The sequence below is a fragment of the Vipera ursinii genome (assembly GCF_947247035.1).
Source record: "Vipera ursinii genome assembly, chromosome: 4".
In the NCBI taxonomy this organism is placed as follows: domain Eukaryota; kingdom Metazoa; phylum Chordata; class Lepidosauria; order Squamata; family Viperidae; genus Vipera; species Vipera ursinii.
The window spans coordinates 90842146-90857471 of record NC_139514.1 but is presented as its reverse complement, the minus strand read 5'-3'; the positions used below and the strand labels follow the sequence as shown (position 1 = coordinate 90857471).

The following is a 15326-nucleotide window of genomic DNA, read 5'->3' as shown; positions in this document are numbered from 1 at the left end:
TTGTTTCATTTCTCTGTTTGTTCATTTTATAGAACCACCCATCTCGCCTATGTGACTTTGGACAGATTACGAACAAACAAAAACAATGCAAAAACAAAATAAAAAACCCATAAACAAAATAAAAACATTAAAATAGTAAAAACTATGAAAACATATCCAGTGGAAAAATGCAGTTAATTCAGTAACAATGTAACCACTTTGCAGGCTTCACACCTTGTGATCAAATCTACAGGACAGATGGCAAAGCCATGTTTCCAAGCTCTTCTGAAAGGGCAGTAAGGGTGGGATAAGTCTGACCTCTGGGGGGATGATGTTCCAAAGGGTGGGTGCTGCACTGAAAAGGCTCCTCTCCTGGGTCCTGTCAGGTGACATTTCTTTGTGGATGGGACCCACAACATGCCTTTTCTGTTAGAGTGGATGGGATGAGTACATGCAATTGGGACAATGACAAAGCTGACCCTAAAGGACAACCACTGTGTGGTTATCCCAAAAATTAAATAAACTTTTTAGCAATTATCTGGGTTAGCAACTATTCATAAATATATCAGTAATAAAAATATTTTCTAACCAGTGCATGCATTTATGACCAAATTTCATGAGTCTGACAACAACCTAGCCAGGTCCCAGTGGCACTTCTAGTTTCCAGTTTCCTCTTAAATGTCTCTTGTTCACTACCCTTTGCTGTTTCTCTTTGGAGATCTTTGTAAAGAGTTTAGCTGGAATGTGGCCACAACTGTGCTATTAAGGCTAGAGTCAGCATTGCCCTTGTGAAGTAATTAGACTAAGAGAATCTGTTCTTTTGGGGAAACACTGCCCCATTTCTTGAGCAGTAAGTTAAAGTTTAGACAGGTAAGAGAAAGTAAGAAAACGAGGGAAGAGTTAGAGTGATTCATCTATGAGTAGAAGGTTTTAGTTAGAAAAATCATTTAGGGTATTTAGAGATCTTGTAGACCAATGTCTTGACCCAGTTTATGAATCCCTGCCCATTACAGACAAATGGTTTGTTAGAAATTCTGTTTATAGCCCTACAAAACAAACAGTGCACAGTCCACATGTGCTGAGTTTCTTGAAGACCTGGACAAAAAGCTGTATGTTTGCTTACTGTCAAAAGACACGATAATACCTATTCACAGCTTTATGTAGGATTGCAAGACAAGTGACACTGTAAGGTCACAGCAAACATTCCTGTTAAACTCTTTACAAAGATCTCCAAAGAGAAACAGCAAAGGGTAGTGAACAAGAGACATTTAAGAGGAAACTGGAAACTAGAAGTGCCACTGGGACCTGAATTATGTGTTTATTATACCTAAATACCATGAATGATAAATGAATGAACCTTTATTGTCAAAGTACAACCATGTATACATTAAGATTGGCTGAGCCTCCCTTCGTGCCCCCACCTCCAACTCACAGTGACAACAAACCCTCCATCTTATTACACCATGAGAGCTAATTGCACAATACACTGGCCTCGCAAGTCAATCATGCATAAAGTTTATACAATTATTTCCTGTTCAAAAGCCTAACAGCCCATGGATAAAAGCTGTTCTTCAGCCTGTTGTTACGGCTGGCTATACTCCTATATCTCCTACCCGATGGTAGGAGAGTAAAGAGATACCGTCCAGGGTGTGAGTCATCTTTCATTTTAGGAGTCTAAAGTTTTCGCCTTTGTCATAAATACAAGTAAAATTGATCCTTGTGAATGACATTAGGATAAGAATTGTTTTAAGTATTACAGTTCGCCACCATTCACACAGTGGTCATAAGCATAGTGTTACCTGCTTGCCTAGCTAAGAGCAATGTGGAAAACACTCTGCCTGTGATGACGTTTGTCTCTGTGCTTAACACTTAGCAAAATATCCCTAGTAGCTTGTCCCTCCATATGGATAAGACTCTGAGCAGCTGCTCTGGGTTGCATCTTCTGTCCACCTATTGAGGCTTACAATACAGTATTTTTATCGAAGATCAAAGTCAGAAGTACATTTATGCACATGTGCAGTTTTAAAACACATATTAGTTCATCAGATAAAACGTAATATAAATGCCACAGGTTTCTTTTTCTTTTAAGCAAAATCTCTAGTTGTTGACACTCTGCGTTATTGCGCTACCTTTTTTTTTTTGAAATGGGCTTCCAAAGTTGCACTTTAAACTTTGCTCATTCTGTGTCTTCATCAAAGGGCCACAGTTAGGCAGACAAAATTCAGCAAACTACGCCTAGGGAACCAAAATGGGAATTCGCAAATGGATAATATGCTTTTTCTTATTTGCATTTATTACTCACTCCGTAGACCTAACAGGTAGGAAGTTTTACTCACGTAGTATTAACTGTTACTTTTCAAAAAAGAAACAAGAGCACAAGGAAAGTATATACTAACCTCTTACTACTCTATATCTTTAAGAGTTAATCCCCGAATAATGTTTGTTATTGCACAGGAGGGAAAAATAAATCAGAAGAAGGAAGCTTTAGATTAGTACTGGCATCCAGACATGAATCATGCCATTTACCCCTTAATAATAAAGTGGAAATGCAATCCGATGCATGATACTTAGAGATTGTTCTATTGAGTGCTACCAGACTTACTGCCTAGTTAAGGGTAAACTGAGACAGCAGCCTCAGATGCAAAACTAAGTGGCATTTTTCTTTTTACCAGAAAGAAGGAAGGAAGGAAACTGAATATGTTGTTCTTCTCTGTCTTATCTCCTCTATTGCTATAGATATTCTACCAGTTCCAGGGAGATATGCTTGGAAAATGAAGCCTGCAGATTTGTTTTCATATGAAGCATTGAAACAAAAATAGCAGGGCTTAGCTTCTCATACTTAGAGACATATTTAGTAACAAAAATGAGAGCCTTCCCATCCCCATTCAGTTTTATGTGTATATAGCACATAGGTGGAGACCAATTTTTTTGCTATCGCATCCAATTTACCATTTTAATCCAGCACCAAACATATTCATTTTGCTGTTGTTGAAGGAGAATTTTGAGAACTCCCATATTAATGTTAGCAGATGCAAACCATGAGATAAGTAATCCTCCCATGCACCTTCTCATCCTTTCATGATAAACTTTCATCATCTAATCAGTCGTCTCTCCCAAGGAAGGATATTTTCAATCTATTCCAGCGGTGGGGCACAAAGGCATGGGGATGTTTTGGATCCTTTCCATACTTAAGAGGCTGGGCTGAGATGGGGATGGGTTAGGTCCTTTTTGGGGGGGAAAAATCTGATTTTTTCCCCTTGTCCTTCTCTTAAGTGTTCCTGAAAACAGAAGATGCAAATCAAGTCCTGAGAAGATCCAGGCGTGCTGCTTTTATGTTTTTTGAGGAAATTCTCCAAGGGAATTTAGAAAGAGAATGCCTTGAGGAAAGGTGTACATATGAAGAAGCAAGAGAGGCTTTTGAAAACACAGAAGAAACTGTATGTATTTTCAAAAATCAATTATTCCCATACAGACAAGTTAATTTCCTTATCAGACAAGCCCCCTTAATGGCATTCCAATCCAGGTACGGCACAGCTATAATACCCTCAGACAACTTATTCTGGAATTGTAACCATTTCTGTACAAATGCAGAACCCTTAACCAGGGTGTTAGCTTTGCACTCCATATACAGTAACTAAGCCTGACACCTGTTGACCACTTCAGGTCAATGCAAGCATGCCTTCTCCACTCCAAGGTTTTATCTTTTATATTTAAAAGTTAAATATTTTCCTATGTTTTATAAATAATTCAAGGTGGTGAGAGAGCATGACTGACCCAAGGCCCCCCAGCCAGCTTTCTTGCCTAAGGCGGGACTAAAACGTATAGCATCCCAGCTTCTAGCCAGAGTCCTTAACCACTAGAGCAGGGGTGTCAAACTCAATTTCATTGAGGGCCGCATCAGCATTGCAGTTGCCCTCAGAGGGCCGGGTGGGTATGGCCAGGGTGGGTGTGGCCTACTGGGTGGGCGTGGCTAGAGTGCGTATGGCCTACTGGGTGGGCATGGCCAGCTCTACATCATTCGCATCAAGGGTGCCTATGGGGGCCTGGGCAGGAGTGGGACAGATCTGAGGGTCTCTGGCAGAAGGAGGGTCTCTGGGCCAGGGCCAAGGCAGTGGGGGCCATTCCCTCACTGTTTCCAGGATGGCTTCGCGGGCCACATGAAACCACTTCATGGGCCGGATCCAGCCCCCGGGCCTTGTGTTTGACACGTCTGCACTAGACCAAACTGGACCAAATATTTAGTGGGAGAGAAGCAAACAAACAATAATATGAAGCACCATTTGCCAGTACTGTTCTTATTTTGTGTGGATGTTTTTCTGTCAGTTCAGGGAGTGATGGATGTACTTTAAGTTGGCTGTGGGGAAGAGCCCAAAGCCGGGAGACAGTATAGTTAGTGTTCTGCAGAGCAGAGAAAATGTACGGGGCAATAATATGTTTGTGATTTGCTGCAGCCTATTTCTGCAACAACAACAACAAAGGAATGGCATAATCACATCTATGTCTACTTAGCAGTAGGAGTCAGAAAGTTGAAAGATGTTGACCAAATGCTAGAGACTGATAAACTTTACACTGCAGTGTAGAGCAGCAGTTTTATGTCTCTTACAATCAGTTATTTTACATGTCTGCAGTTGCACAAGAAAACAATTACATTTCTTTTTTCTAGGATGAATTTTGGAATGTCTATTTTGGTAAGTTCCTAAGAAGAAATTTTAAAATATTTTGTAACAGAAGAATTTTCAGTGTTTATGTTCTCTTATAAATCACCAGCTATTCTGGTATAATTTACTATTCTAAAGGACACCCAAAAGAAGATGCTGCCATTAATGCAAATTTTGCTTTTTTATTCTTAGCCTTCTTTGGGAGGGAGGAACTGTTATGTTCGGAATGACGAGCGTTGACAGTGAGGTTGTTTGCAAAAGAACGTTTATTGAATGCACATAGGTCAACTGCCGTGTGGCCGTTAAACCCCGCATTATATACCAAGACAACTTAAACTGTAACCAATCCCCGGCCATGAATCTCCTGCCGAGAATACAACGTCCAATCCCTGCACAAGGTTTTCCCGCCTAAGGAAAACCACTCCCCTTTAACTACGGACACAACACCCCTTCCCCCCCAGATAAATGTTATTATTTGACATAGTCCTTTAAGTAACTAGGAGGTTTGTGAACCCTGGCTGGGTATCTGCCAGATGTGCCATCAGCGGATGGGTTATCCCTGGCTGGGTATCTTCCAGATGTGTCATCAGCTTCATTATGTGTTTCCTCTTCGGGCCCGACTGTTTGTGATGGTGTATCTAATGATGGAGCGCTAGTGGGTTGTTGAGTTACTATGAGCGGCCCAGACATTGGTGAAGAGCTACTCTGAGGTGATGACTCCACCCTGGGTTGTATTCCTACCCCCTCCCCACCTAGTGCTAATCTTGCCTGGTCTAGTCTGTTCATATTGTTGTGTGTGTCCTATTGGCCTGCACAATTTCCAGAGACCTTTTCCTTAGCTGATCGATATGTCTCCTAATCAGCCGATCCCCTTCCCCCTCTATAATGTAAGATAACGGCCCAGTTTTGTCAATAACTACCCCTTGTGACCATTTGTCCCCCTGTCCATAGTTCCTGGCCCATACTAAGTCTCCGATGTTGAGAGACCTGGTAGGGCTGTCCAGTTCAGGTTCCACAGGAAGTCTGTCAGGGTGTAGTCTGTCTAGTTTGGTGGTTAAACGTCTGCCCCACCTCATTTCTGCAGGACTTTTCCCTGTGGCCGTGCAGGGTGTTGTATGTTGGGCCAACAGGAACTGAGCCAGTCTCTGATGCCAATTGCCGTGGATGATTCTTTTCAATGCGTCTTTTGTTGTTCTGATGTTTCGTTCAGCCAATCCGTTGGAGGAGGGGTGTAAGGGTGCCGACGTCGCGTGCCTAATCCAATTGGCCTTGAGGAAATCCTGAAATTCAGTAGATGTGAATTGGGGCCCATTGTCAGAGACAATCACGTCAGGTAACCCATGGGTGGTAAAGAGTCCCCTCAGAACCTGTATGGTTTTGGTGGAAGTCATGGACTTTACAGGCACGACCTCCAACCACCGGGAGTAACTATCCACAACAACCAAGAATGTAAGGCCCTGGAATGGACCCGCAAAATCAATATGAATGCGGGACCATGGGTTCCTAGCTACCTCCCACTTGTGTACTGGTTTGTGTGATTGTTCAGGCCTAGACCGCTGGCACTGATAACACCCAGCTATTCTTTCCTCAATTGCTGTGTCTAACCCAGGCCACCATAAATGACTCCTAGTAAGGGCTTTCATAAGAACAATCCCAGGGTGCCCCTCATGCAGTTCCTCAATAACTGCGTTCCTATGACCTTGAGGAATAATAACCCTATTGCCCCACAATATGCATCCCTGATGTGATGACAATTCATCCTTCCTCCGGAAATAAGGCGTGAATTTGGGGTCAGGATTTTTATTGGGCCAACCACCCTGTACCCATGCTGCAATTCTGCTGAGGGTGTAGTCTTTATTAGTGGCTGCTGCAATATCCTTAGCTGTCAATGGGCATTCAGGAAGTTCATGTAAAGAGAGGATTTGCCCCACAGGAGCTGGGTCAGGCCCTGAATCTGCTAGAGGTAATCTGCTGAGGGCATCAGCATGCCCCATCTCTTTCCCAGGTCTGTGTTTAATAGAGAATGTGTATGCTGATAGGAAAATAGACCATCTTAGCATTCTAGGGGACATGATTTGGGGTGTCTGTTTGTCAGTCGTGAACAAGCCAAGCAGGGGTTTATGGTCTGTGTATATAGTGAAGTCCCTATCATAAAGGTAGTCATGGAACTTTTTAACACCAGCTACTATGGCTAATGCTTCTCTGTCAATTTGTGCATAATTCCGTTCAGCTTTAGTTAGGGTTCTGGAGTAATATGCGATTGGCCTCTGTTGTCCCTGGTCATCCATGTGGCTGATGACTGCCCCCACTCCATAAGGTGAAGCGTCACATGCTAGAAAGATTGGCTTGTTTTCAATAAAATGGGTAACCGTGGACTGGCTAGACAATATGTCCTTCAAAGTTTGGAAGCTGATTTTGTGCTTTTCTTGCCACTGCCAAGGGGTCTTTCTGTCTAACAGCCTATGTAAGGGTTCAGCAATAGCTGCTTTATGAGGCAAGAAAGTGTGATAAAAGTTTATTAATCCTAGGAAAGCTTGCAGTTCCGCCTTGTTTCTGGGTTCAGGTGCTAACTTAATTGCTTTAATTTTCCCCTCTGTGGGATGTATACCCCGTGCATCAATTCTAAATCCCAAAAATTCAGTAGATTTAACCCCTATAAAACATTTTTCCTTTTTTAACTTAAGCCCTGCATCTCTAAATTTTCCCAGTACCTGTTCTAGCTGGTCAGCTAAGATTTCTTCAGTTTTTCCAGCTATTAGGACATCATCAAAGTAAGGGCATACACCTGGTATGCCCTTTAAGGTCCTCTCCATCACCTCTTGAAAGATGCCTGGAGCTGCAGCAATGCCGAATTGAAGTCTGTGAACTCGGAACGCCCCCTTGTGGGTAACTATCGTTTGAGCCTCGGCGGCTTCCTTAGACACAGTAAGTTGCAAATACGCCTGCACCAAGTCGAGCTTGGCAAAGATGGCGCCGTCCTGGATCGTCGCGAGGACCTGCTTCACCGTCGGGACCGGGTAAGCGTGTTTTTTCATTGCTAAATTTAGAGTGGCTTTATAATCGGCACAAATCCTCACATCCCCATTTGGTTTCAGGGGTGTGACGATTGGTGTCTCCCAGAGGCTTCCTTCTACCAGTTCCAGCACGCCCTGGCCTACTAGCTTGTCTAGTTCGGCCTCGATTTTTTGTTTAAGGGCGAACGGCACCCTCCGGGCCTTAAGCCTAATGGGCTTAACTGCTGGATCTAAATTAAAATTAATGGGGGGGCCCTTGTATCTGCCTAACGACCCATCAAATACATCTGCGAAATCATCGCAGACAGATTTGAGGGTCTTACTGTGTAATATATTAATTCCCCCCACCCAGATTCCGAGGGCCGAAAACCAATTGAGGCCTACTAAGCTGGTTCTCTGGCCTTCGGTAACTAAAAGATCTAAAGAGCCTCTGAACCCCTTGTAGTTAACACTGACTGTGGCCTTGCCTTTTATTTTTATGGGTTTTTTTTGGAAATCTGCTAATTGAATTTGGGTCGGTTTTAAGGGAATCCTACGGCCACTTTTGTTTTCTATGTACTTAAGTGTATTACTCGATATTATTGATACTGAGGCTCCCGAATCTACTTCCATCTTGCAGGGGATGCCCTGCAGTTGGACTTCTATTTTTAATTTAGGTCTCAGTATATGGTTGATCCTGGGGTTCCCTACATTGTTGACTCCCACCCCCTCCCCGTGGTTGGAAATGCATGCCTTTGGTCTGGGGGGTCTCTCTGCCACTACAAACGGGGGTTACCTTACCTTCGGGCCATGCATCGATTTCGTGGAGGCGGTTGTCGCGCTGTCGGCTTCGGCAAATGGCCTGGATGTGGCCCGTTTTTCCGCACAGCCTGCATTTAGCAGTACGGATTCGGCAGGCTGCTCGGGGGTGGTTGCCACCACAGCTACCGCATCTAGCTTCTGGGTCGCGTGGTCTGGTCTGGCTGTCCCTCTGGGGTCTTGGTTGTACTGGAGGTTGCTGTTGTCTTCCGAGGTCGGAACCGTCTGTGCGTGAGGGTCTCGCCGCCATCTTCCCGAACCTTCGGGCGATCTCGTTAACATCGGCTTCCCACTGGTAATCCACCTCCCCACCGTCCACATGGCTCTCCAGGTTGATTTCTGCAGAGGTGTCCATGATGTTGTGGGGGGGGTCTCGTCTCCCAGTTGACTCGTACATTAATAGTTCGTCTAAGACTTCTTGTAGGTCACCTCTGGGCTTTGCGATTATCCTGTTTTGTAAATGTTCATCTCGCAGCCCCAAAACCACTCTATTGCGGATTCGAATTTCAAGATTGTCATATTTGCAGCACAGGGCCGCTTCTCTGACTGCAGCCACGAACTGTGTTATCGACTCGCCGGGTCTTTGATTTCGTTTTTCGAATATTCTTCTCCAATATAACTCCGACCTCTTCGGGGTAAAATGGACTTTTAGCTTGGCCAGCAGGTCGGCGTAAGACACGCTGGAGACCGGTAACGGTTGGCACAGACCGACGGCGACCCGGTAAACCGGTGTGCCGCTGATGGTGAGAAGCGCAGCCGCTTTCTTCCGGTCATCGGTTATGCCATTAACCAGCATAAACCCCTCAACTTGACCGACATACTCTTCCCAATCTTCAGGGTAGTTGGGGTCGAATTCCTTCAGGGAACCGACTTGCGCCATTCTGTTCGTTGTTGTTGTTGCGAACAGTTTTCGGTTGACTGCGATTCAAATTTCCCCGCTTTACACGCTGCTGGCTTCCCGCCGCTCCTTCACTGTTCCGTCGTCGATCCCACCTTCGTCGCCACTTGTTATGTTCGGAATGACGAGCGTTGACAGTGAGGTTGTTTGCAAAAGAACGTTTATTGAATGCACATAGGTCAACTGCCGTGTGGCCGTAAAACCCCGCATTATATACCAAGACAACTTAAACTGTAACCAATCCCCGGCCATGAATCTCCCGCCGAGAATACAACATCCAATCCCTGCACCAGGTTTTCCTGCCTAAGGAAAACCACTCCCCTTTAACTACGGACACAACAGGAACAAAGGAAGAAAGGAAGTAATTCTAGTCAGTATTATTAATCCAGATTCGTTGCTTTAAATCATATGAAAGAATTTTCAAACAGTTCCAGGCTAGTCTTGCATCAGTAATAAACAAACATAGAAATGTCATAACGCAGTGTTTTCTTTTAAAAATAATAGTGATATTTGAAGATTCTTTTTTTAATTTTTAATTTTTTCATAAATCATGCTCTCCAGTTACCTATTACCGTAAATGGGTCTGCTCATCCTGCACTAAGTTTGCTAATTTGTTTTACAACAAATTTATCCCTAGGAATACACTATTTTTGTTTCTTGTTTGATCTGCTTTAATTTTTTTCCAGAAAAATACATCATATCTTTCTTTAGAAAAACACTAAGCTTTTTCAGAGGGCTTATTAGCAGAATAATCTCAAATCAGCAGAGAAGTATTTCAAAATAATCTTATTTATGCATGTTTTAATTACCTTGAATTTCCTTCACAAGGGAAACTCAGTGATTTAATTGATGACAAAACAAGGGAACTGACCGGAGGGAAAGGAAGGGGGAAGCATTTTATGCGTATGCACATGCATGCCTATGCACAGGGCCATAAGCATAAGTGTGGTGTAAACAGGGCGGGGCTAGTGCTTGCATGATATTCACTAGCCCTGCCCTATTCTTGTGCACAGTGCACTGTTTCTGTGCTCCAAGGCACGGCATCAGCTGGTTTCGTGCACTGAGGTGAGGCAGCATCCCATTTTCGTGCCCTGAGGTGTGGCGTTGGCCCATTTTCACGCAGTGCAGCTGTGCCGTGTCCTTTTTCACGCCCCATGGCAGCAATGCTAGCACAAGGGGGGGTGCGTGTGCACACGTGCATGCACTGGCCAGCCTGTCCCAGTAGTGGGCCGTGGGCTGCTAGCCATTGGGCCGGAGCCCACAGGTTGGGGACCCCTGGACTAAAAGTACACATTTATTAAAATTTAATCATGATAAAAATAATTTATCTAGTTGCACTTGGAAGTAATCCACATGTTAGTGTGGCAAAACTATCTCTGAATAAAGCAGAAGGTCAAACTGTGGTCTGCAGGCTAAAGATAGTCTCAGTCAATAGTTACTTTAGATCACAGTGCCTAATTATGCCAGTAAAATGCAAAAAGAGTGATGACCATAAGTTAAGGCTTTTGTTAAACAAACAAAATTGCAAAAAGCTTCTACCAGGCTTACATTTATTTCATTTCTAAACAGTATCAGAAAACAGTAGAAAAGATTTTTTTTTCAGTTCTACTCCCCAAGTGACATTTCTAAATCATTGCTCCCTGCAATTATTAGATTTTTTTGTTTCAAAAAATGTTCCATCCCTTAACAAAAGTTGCTTATACCTGATATAAAAACTAAGAACAGAAATAATGCAAGCAGAATTTGATCTATTTTTCAGATATGGTTGATTTCCATCCACCTTTACCTTTACCATTGGTTTCTTTTGAGAATATCTGTGATCTGATCTTCATTGCACTTTTATTGATGGTTTTTTCCCCATAAGAGTATTTTGGGGATGTGTTGGAGCCTCATCAGGAATCCTGTGTCTTTTAGGGGCTACTGGCATTCAGGGATCACATGACAGGAACCAATGATGGGTGAAGCCAATTAAATAAAGGGTTTTGTTGCCATCAGCGATATGTATTGGGACTACAACTGGCCCTGCTGATTGAAAGGGGTTTTTTGGGGGGTGGGGGGACATTTCCAACTCATCTAGTGAATGCCTGAGTGGTGAACAGCACTCAGCATAGAAGAAATTATTTCAAAAATTTAAATTTCCTGCCTTAGCAGGGGGTTGGACTAGATGACCTCCAAGGTCCCTTCCAACTAATTATTATTATTATTATTATTATTATTATTATTATTATTATTATTATTATTATTATTATTAATTATTATTATTATTATTATTATTGAGCCTAGGAAATTCTTTTGGAAATGTTGCTTGGTATCTTACAGATAAACATATGAAGAGGAACAAAATACAAACTCCTTTGTTAGAAAGCTCTAAATGCAGGTGTTTTTTCCCCCCAGGTGGTATCAGGTGTTCTTCCAGTCCTTGCCTTCACAATGGTGTATGCAGTGACACCATTCGCAGCTACACATGTAGCTGTAGAGATGACTTTGAAGGAGTAAACTGCGCTTTTGGTAAAAACCAATTTTTGTTAATCAACCAGAATGTGTGCCATTACTTCTTATGAGAAATTAGTAATAGTTCAATAATGTAGGTACTATAAGTAATTTAGTTTGCTGTCTTCCAATACTTGGTGCCATAAAATAATGTATAAGCAATATATGGTCACAGTGGACATTTTTCTCTTTAAATCCTTTTTTTTGCAAGCAGATAGATTTGTCTGGTTCCAGAAGAGCTCTACTGCAAAAGAAGGCCTGGGACCTCCTGGAGTTTGAATAGATAAGGAGTAGGGAACTGATTCTGCCCAGGTCCCCTTCCTCTGCAGCATTTCAGGAGATTCCCCCATCCCAAATAGATTTTTAGGAGAAAAAAGCCTGCTTTCACATTGTTTTGGTGGCAACAAGGACAAGAATGCTTAAGTGGTATTATGTATGTTTGTTGCCTTGAATAATAAAATTGGGATTAAAACCCTAATAAATAAAATAATATAAATAGTACTTTCTCTTCTTCTTCCCAAATGTCCTGCCATGGTTGAAGAAATCCCACTTCTCTTTTCCCTTTTTTCCTTTTGGATTACAGTACAGACCTTTTCCTTCCAATATTGTCTCACTGAAGACAAACCACACAATAGCAGTCATACGATTTTCCATTGTGTACATGCATTTGCAAAATGAAAACTACAATAAGCCTTTAATAGGTCATCTATTTTTATTAGTAAAAGTTGAAAGGGAAAAATGATTAAAAAAGAATTACTCACAGCCCATCATCTAATGATATATCGCTGTATCTTGCCATACTTCAAAGAAAATTACACGGCCGTCTCTGTACTTTATTCATACTGTAAAGGAACTGAAGTTCTGCTTAATTGGTGCATTGAAAATGACAGCAATGTGGGATGTTTTGGCTGCAGATACAAAATTATTTTACCATGAATGATCACAACTAGATACAATCCAGCCATTTCAGTCCATTGTGGGACTTTTCCCACTCTTAGTTTCTCAAATCTACTACCCAAATTTAAAGCTGCATATGACTCATTCCAAAATTAGTCATACTATAGTCCAAGAAGAGTGGCAAAAAACAATGGGACTTTATGCAATGATTTCAGTGAATCTTCTCTATGACTAAATCTGGGTGCTACTCATCATTCTCCAGAACACAGCTGCAGCTTTTGATTCCAAAAACACTTACCAACAACTTATGGGAGCTACAAAGAATCTGTACATCTCAGAGAAATAAAGTCTGGCAAATGGTATTTTCAGAGAAACAAAGTTCTTGTTGTTTTTTTGCAGAATAATTTTATTTTTTACTTCCCATTTCATGTTTGCCTTCTAAAAGTGGCAATTTATTTTCCATAGCTAAAAATGAGTGCCGACATGAAATCCACACAGGATGTCAGCATTTCTGCTATCCAGAATTCAACTTTTACCGCTGTTCATGTGCCCAAGGCTATGAATTGGGGGAAGATAGTAAATCATGCATTCCACAAGGTATGTAGAATTTTTTAAAGGTAACCCAGGAGTCAATATTGTATAAATATTAAGCAAAAGAATTAAAATTATCTCTGGCTCATTTGTTAGTAACTGAGGTTGCATTAAGGACTGGGAGAAGATTACATATTACAATAAGCCCTTGATTATCTGTGCAAAATGTAGCTCATTCTAAACATAATGGGCAATGTAAACCCAACTCACTGCCACGCCCTTTAGAGGAGGTTGGGTCTCCAGTCATAAGAAATGATGGACAGTTTTGATCCCACTGCAGCTTTGCTCTACAACATCTACCAAAAAATTAACTATCAGAAAACAACAACACACATAACAGAAAGTTGGAAGGGACCTTGGAGGTCTTCTAGTCCAACCCCTTGCTCAAGCAGAAAACCCTATATCATTTCAGACAAATGGTTACCCAATCTCTTCTTAAAACTCCAGTGTTGGAGCACCCACAACCTCTGGAGGCAAGTAGTTTCACTGATCAATTGTTCTCACTGTTAAGAAAGTTCTTAACACCTCTTCTTTGTGACAGTCCCTTAGATATTAGAGTACTGCTATCATGTCACACTTAGTCCTTCTTTTTATTAAACTAGACATACCCAATTCCTGCAACCATTCTTCATATGTTTTAGCTTTCAGTCTCCTAATCATCTTTGTTGCTCTTCTCTGCATTCTTTCTAGATTTATTTTAAATTTATTTATTTCTACATTTTAAAGTAATAAAGCTCAGGAGGTGTTTGCCATCTCCCCTAGACTGAATACCAAAGTTTTGTGAGGAAAAATAACCTACAAAGATGTTACACTGTACAAATTGCAAATGGTAGCAAAATAGTTAAAGCATGCTTGCTTTCATCAAACAAACACCCAATTTCTTGTTTAAAAACATTTTATTTTAATCAAATTTAACAAAAATAGTTCCTCTTGAAATCTACCTATTAAAAATGAAATTGTTTTCTTTTCTTACAATATATTGCTAGATGAATGTGCCTGTGGAAAATATCAAGATCCTCTTTCATGTCCACCCAATGCAGCTGGAAGGCTTGACAGAGAATTCCCCTGGCAGGTACCCAAAGAGATGGGGGAGCTCCTGAGTTGGTCTGGCTTTGGGGGCTCAAATGAAGATTTGTAATGCTTACAGGTGGTCAAATCCAAATCCAAATCCTAACTGTAGATCAGAAAAATAAAATTACAAAAAAATATTAAAATTAGTTTAGGGAGTTAACTGATATGTCTTTACTGCTGCCCATCAATAGGTGGCAATTCTCCTTATTTCATCTTGACATCAGATAATAATTTAGTACAGTACAATTTTCATGGAAATTGAGGACTGGTATACTGTATATAGTACTTTCACACTTGTCTATAGTAGTCGCAATAAAGGAGGGGGGATGTACTCAACAATTTCTTTTTCTTCAGAAACACATGGACGTATTTCATGTATGTTATATTTAATCTTATATCTAGCTCTAAAGGATTTTTCCCTTAGGCTGGGAAAGGTTAACACATTCAAATGATTCACAAATTTCATGGTAATGAGCATTCTGTAGCTCTCTTTTAGGGAGCTAATTCTGGCCTTTTGGCTAAGATGAAGTGTTGTGTGCACTGTTTAAAACTTTGTGGCATCAGAGAGAGCATTAAATTATTGTATTATTTTTGGAATTCTACTCAAACAATAGCAAACATTTTTTAAGAGAATTACAGCTGGGTAATCCGTCTTCTTATCCATTTGTGATTTGCATAAATCTTTGCTAGTCTACACCAATCTGGATTTTCTACCCCATATTCCTTACTAAATCTCACCTGGCCATAATTCAGCATAACCCAAATGTTGGCTTAAAATCAGGAGTTTGGTAGCACCTTTTCCAACTAAGAAATTTTATTAAAAGGTCAAAGCTGCTATAAGCTGCACAGCTTTTCTCCTATGTTAATTGACTTACCAACTATCCAGTTCATAAAGACAATGATTACAGCTACTAGCTAGTTTTCTTGATA

The 15326-nt window shown here is 41.4% G+C and overlaps 1 protein-coding gene across 1 annotated transcript in view; it reads left to right on the top strand.

The window, feature by feature from the left end:
- Window positions 1-4597: 4597 nt before the first annotated feature.
- Window positions 4598-15326, top strand: part of PROZ (protein Z, vitamin K dependent plasma glycoprotein) — a gene marked incomplete at both ends in the record, with an annotated part of 13179 nt that continues 2450 nt past the window's right edge. Inside the window, 5 exon segments of the mRNA XM_083363142.1 lie at window positions 4598-4639; window positions 4643-4667; window positions 11742-11855; window positions 13200-13331; window positions 14312-14397. Coding sequence (XP_083219268.1) covers window positions 4598-4639; window positions 4643-4667; window positions 11742-11855; window positions 13200-13331; window positions 14312-14397 — 399 coding nt within the window.